This window comes from Sinohyriopsis cumingii, unplaced genomic scaffold (assembly GCF_028554795.1).
Source record: "Sinohyriopsis cumingii isolate HCF-2022 unplaced genomic scaffold, ASM2855479v2 utg003158l, whole genome shotgun sequence".
NCBI lineage: Eukaryota > Metazoa > Mollusca > Bivalvia > Unionida > Unionidae > Sinohyriopsis > Sinohyriopsis cumingii.
Genome location: NW_028316414.1, coordinates 36,223 through 42,222, shown reverse-complemented (window position 1 = coordinate 42,222; position 6,000 = coordinate 36,223). Strand labels below are relative to the sequence as shown.

The 6,000-nt window shown below is 36.6% G+C and overlaps 1 protein-coding gene across 1 annotated transcript in view; it reads right to left on the bottom strand.

Moving 5' to 3' along the window:
• Positions 1 to 1,818: 1,818 nt before the first annotated feature.
• Positions 1,819 to 6,000, bottom strand: part of LOC149769853 (uncharacterized) — a gene marked incomplete at its 5' end in the record, with an annotated part of 40,085 nt that continues 35,903 nt past the window's right edge. The window contains 3 exons of the mRNA XM_089949738.1: positions 1,819 to 2,047; positions 3,985 to 4,125; positions 4,778 to 4,934. Of these exons, the coding sequence (XP_089805864.1) occupies positions 1,935 to 2,047; positions 3,985 to 4,125; positions 4,778 to 4,934 (411 nt within the window). The remainder of the gene's footprint in view (positions 2,048 to 3,984; positions 4,126 to 4,777; positions 4,935 to 6,000) is intronic.

The following is a 6,000-nucleotide window of genomic DNA, read 5'->3' as shown; positions in this document are numbered from 1 at the left end:
GTTGGTCTGAAGATGCTTGTAACTGGGTACATGACACTGCTCCCACAATCCTTCCATGTTCCTAATGCACGAGATAGACACACCTCTTCGCTTGTTGCCCCATGTACGTGCTGCTCGGCCCATGTGTCCCTGTGAATCTGTCCCTTGCTGGAATTTCCATGAGAAGACAACCGTAGTCAGCGAAAAAGCAGCCGTCTCTACCTATAGTCATGGTGCCTATTCGTGAACCAATATTTATTGTTAAGGTAAGGACTGTCAGCACTAGCATAAAGACATGAATACAAAAGAAACCAAGAAAACAGAAAAATATACATTTAAAGTGCAAAAGTAAAACAGGCGAAAATGATACAAAAAAGATAGAAAGAAAGAGAAAGAGAGATTTGGAGAGAGAGAGGGGAACGTTCCATATGCAAAATCAATTTGAAACACGCGGTATAAGCTATAAGCAAATAACGACCGAACATGTGCGCATCCTAAGTCTCCTGCAAACACTGAAAATGAGAGAAGAGTCGAACACCGATTAGTAAGGTCAGGTGATCGCTTGATGCCATATGCATCCACGTTTAGAAAATTCATATGCCATAGATAAACAAAGTAGGGGATTATGGACGATTATTTTCATTTTCAATGACCATGCCAAAGTTGTATTCTTTTTCCAGGCTGCATTTGGTCACAAGCTTTCTTTGTAAAGATGCACCATAAATTTCGCTGATTTTATGACTGACTGTGAAATTTGTATCATGCTGGTCATGGTACGTTTTTGCAACCTCTACTGTCTCAGTAAGTGAGAGTTTCTCTGTTTTAGATCACAAGGAACCGTAAACTCTTATCATGGTTTGGATGGTTTCATTATACTGAAATCTTTCCAATAGCTCCATTTACTTCACGGAATAAACCCGTGGGACGTAATTGTGTCACATAGCTTCCCGGGGTTTATTCCTAAAATCAAATAACTTTGGATGTATTTTTACTTTTACTTTGAACATTGTCATCGCTAGACGTCAAAACCAGATGAAATATCTTTACTTCAGCGGTTCGTAACCTTTTGGGACGGCCAACCAGATTAGATTTGTTGTGTTAGCCTCGCCACCCATCAAGTACTAAAAACCATATAGGTATTAAATTTCATATGAGTAATGTTAATCTCGGCGACCCACTCAAAATAGCATGAAGAACCAGTCTGGGTCGCGACCCACTCAAAATAGCATGAAGAACCAGTCTGGGTCGCAACCCATGGGTTAAGAACCACAACTTTGAATAGCGACCTACTGGACCCAAGCCATCGAAAGGTACACTATGTCAGACCTAAAATCTGATCCACCAAAAGTGGAGTTTATTTTATTTCCTTACTGAAATATGATGTAGTTTCATCGATAAAAGGATTTCGTTTAAGTGTTCTTCTTTTTCCGAATTCAATTCTTCGTATGTAATGAAGGACAACGGTAGTCAACAAATAGACTTTTATTTACTTGCAGCAAATGGAATTTGACTCTTACTTTTTTTTTATAACTCTGCCTATTGAAAAAATACGCTTTCTCCAATTTTAAAGATCAGTCTGATATTGGATTTTAACGCAGACTCGTTGAAGCATTTAACACGGCTGTCACATTGATCAGTTATGTCTAAATTTGTACTTTTTAAATATTAATAAATTATTCTATGTATGACATTAAATATTTGACACTGTTGCATGTTCTTACTGTAGAAACGTCAAAACTTATATATATATATATATATATATATATATATATATATATATATATATATATATATATATATATATATATATATATATATATATATAGGTAGTCGGGTAATTTGCACTAAGATTAAGTCTTTCTCAGTGAATAATATCAGACCTGTCGGACCATACAAAGCAATTACGGGGTGGTTTGGGATGGACCCGCATTCTTTCCACTGTTTGGATGCTCTTGCTAAGCATTGGGATTCGTCTTGCCCTGCTCTGTAATGTGTCTCTCCATACGTGTCTCTGACTGTCCTTTGAGACTGGGATGATTATGGCAGCTATCAAGTATAAGCCAGCACCCTTAAAATTAAAAGAACATATTCTTTTAAATATTGACATGAAATATATGTTTATGGCTATAGCGATAAAGTAAGCTTTACAGATTTCTGTCATGCAAATTGACAAGTGATTATGACCAATCTAGGAAATCCAAATGTGATGCGTGGAATTCAGCTGCACAAAGTATTCATACTTTGGTATATTTCTTTTCCGTTGTGTTTCTTTGAACATGTTAGAGACATTTCACTCGAGGAGACCATATTTTATATTTTGTGTTCTCAGTAATCCGCCTGTGTTTGTCTTAAAGATTTACAAAACTCCGATTATACTCCTATATCGACTGGTCTTAAATATGTGCATATATATATATATATATAATAGAGAGAGAGAGAGGGGATGTGTGTGTTGTTGCTGGTGATGTTGTTTCTTAACCCTTTGTAAGGTTCTAAAAATCGATTATATTCAATTCATTAAGAAAATATCCAAAGGCCGCTTCTCTCTCTCTGTTGACCATCGTATCAAGGCGAACAGACAAGAATAATAAGACTTTCGCTTGTGTAATACCACAACGTCTCTAGACCTGTGAACAATGCTGCTAAATGTTAAGTCAAACCGACCAAAGGAAAAGAGAGAGAGAACAAAAGAATACTCAAGAGGAAAAAACTCCGAATGAAATTATTTACTTTGATGAAATTCTAGAAATTTAGTTAAAAAATAACTGCTTGAAACATGTTATAGTCAAAATGTTAATGATTACTTTTGATATTCTTTTACGAATACTTAGTATGACAGGTAAACATATTTCTCCTTCGTCACTTGGCTGTGTAGATAGTTTTGCATGAAAATAAATCGACTCTGCATGTAACGCAACCTAGATACAACGAATAAATTAATAATGCAATCCACAACCAATCGTCAAACTACAACCAATCGCACATCTAATGAATCTACAACCATTCTTCAAACTACAACTAACGGAATTGCACGATTAATGAATACACAACCAATCAACAATCTACAACCAATCGCACGAGCAATGAATACACCACCAAACACAACCAGTCGCATTAGTGGTTAGCGGGTTGGTGGGTTTAACGCATTTGTTTCAGCACATAATATGCTATACATGGTGAAAAGTATATATCGTGGTGGAAGAACATAGGAAACCCCGAAAATAACCACCTACTCACCGGAAGCTACTGACCAGCTTTCTCACATGCACCGTAGGCCGAACCCAGGACTCGAACCCACATAGGGTGAGATGTCAGTGATCTGCAAAGGTGAATCCCTTAAACCACTCTGACACCAATATTCTCATCACTAATGAATCCACAAACTAAATCAAAGTACAGCCAATGGCATGAGTAATGAACCCACAACCAATCACAAATGTACAGACAATGGCATGAGTAATGAACCCATAACCAATCACAAATGTACAGCCAATGGCATGGGTAATTAACCCACAACCAATCACAAATGTACAGCCAATGGCATGAGTAATGAACCCATAACCAATCACAAATGTACAGCCAATCGCATGAGTAATGAACCCATAACCAACCACAAATGTACAGCCAATCGCATGAGTAATGAACCCATAACCAACCACAAATGTACAGCCAATCGCATGAGTAATGAACCCATAACCAACCACAAATGTACAGCCAATGGCATGAGTAACGAATCCATAACCAATCGCAAATGTACAGACAAACGAATGAGTAATCAATCCATAACCAATCACAACAGTATAGCCATTCGCATAAGGAAATTTAAATATAAAACCAACATAGTTCGACATATTTCAACAACATGGTATGAATTATGCAATGGTCTAGAGAAATGGTCTAGAGAAATTTTAATTGGTGTTATGCTATGCTCTAGGAAAGTAGGGCAACTTTTAACATTGACCATAATAGGAATTTTATTGCATGATATAAGTTAAGCAGATTTACCTTCATGAGATACATTATAAAGTGTATTTGGAAAAGATCCGTCAGGAAGAAAGGAGTGCTGTGGCGTTGAACGAGGGACCCGAGTGGCACAAGGAGGGTTATTATGGTGAGATGAAGACGATGTTGGCTTTACTGTCTGCGCTGTTCAAAGGAAAACACGTTTTCACTTGCATTAATTGAAACCCAAAGGAAAATTACTACTAGTAATAATCTTAATTGTGTATACAATGAATTTAATTTTATCTGATGGGAGTTATCTTCCTTGGATTTCATAGTTGGCACAAACCACACATTTGAAGACCCAGGGAATAATGATCCTGATACTTCAGTGAAAAAAACAATACAAATGTGATAATTGGCAAAATAATAAATACTGATACGCATAAAATTAAACGAATTATTGACTACCTGAATATGGATGATGTAATTAGAAGTGGGCCAAATGAAACATTAAGCACTTGACATGGATCCTTCAATATTTCTCCATATCCGTCCCTTTGTATATTTAAACCACGCAATGGTTAAACAACTAATGCACACAAGTTATTAATTTTACTACTTCTAAAAGTACAAATATTAGTAATTCTACTGAAGTTCGTAAAACTACTATTATTGTTTGATTCTCATTTATTACACATAAAATATAAACATGGAATTCGTACAACAGAGTACAATAGGTTGTTAATTACAACGTTGCAATTCATGTTGCAGTCTTTAACTACTTTCCATCAGATGATGGTTCATTTACTAGACTTATATGTTAAGTTGTATGACTGTGTAAATGGAAACTGACAGTGGTGTTTGTAGGCTGGTCCCGTTGCAAAACGTGGTCCTATATCATTAAGACTCAGTGGTTGCGGAAAATTCTCCGTGTTAGACCAATCTGCTGCGGAGCAGCGAACGCTGAAGTCACCATTTGAAGGATCCTTAAAGTCTGATTTATCCATCGCCTGAGAAGGAAACAGTAAATTATCTCCTTATTTTGCCATGGACATAAAATAACCATCCTATGTGTTGATAAGCATTTTCAGAAATCAGCTAAGATTGAAGAATCTGTCTTTTTATCATTTCAATTAGATTCTGATGATATGCTTTTCCAAAGAGTTTAATTTAAAAAACATACAGTTAAACTATGACAAATTACTAGCAATATATTACTAGCTGAATAGTGGTGAAAACATTATATCATTTGAAATGGGTGTTAATACCTTACCACCTACATTTCTGGCACTTCTGAGCCGGTGACCTTGAATTGAATGAAGGAAGTTGTCCTGACCGGAAATGATTATAAAATGTATAAACAGACCTTGGAGCAAATACGTACAGATGTATATTTCTTTTCATTACGAAAGAGTCTATGAATCAAAACAAGTTTTACAAAGGGACAACATCGGTAATCTTCATAGATTAAAATCCAATATATGAACCTCAAATATAATATTAATCGGGTGTGCTGTAAACATGGCAAGATGTGTAACGGTGACATTCTTCTGCCGAATCGTCTCAACAGGTTTTTACCCAATCGCCCGTGTGATTTCATTATTCAACGCTACTACGACTTATCGAAGCTGTGTTAACCACACCCGAGATCGCTCTAGAGTGTGAGCACTCCATGTACGAATAATTAAATATTCATGCGCCTACTGATGGCCGAATAATCGTTCCTGAACTGTACGGCTAAACCATTGCACAAAAGCATGATTCTGATATATGCCAACATACCAAAGACGAAGAGCACTTATGTTCTGCCAACAGCGCAGCAACAACTCGACGAGATTCTTTTGTATCAATACCGCCAATGAGTCTGTTTTGTTCATTATAAAGTAGCTTGCTAGATGAGAGGCGGATCTTCATAATGCACTATTGGCCTTTTTACCTCTTTTGATGAAACACCTTGCAATTCTTTATCCTATTCCTGACCCCGAAATTCAAGGTTGAGAACTTTATCAACACGTCGGCCTGTATGGATATAACTTTACGCTTCGTACGCGAGATCTTGTCAGTAATATGTAATAT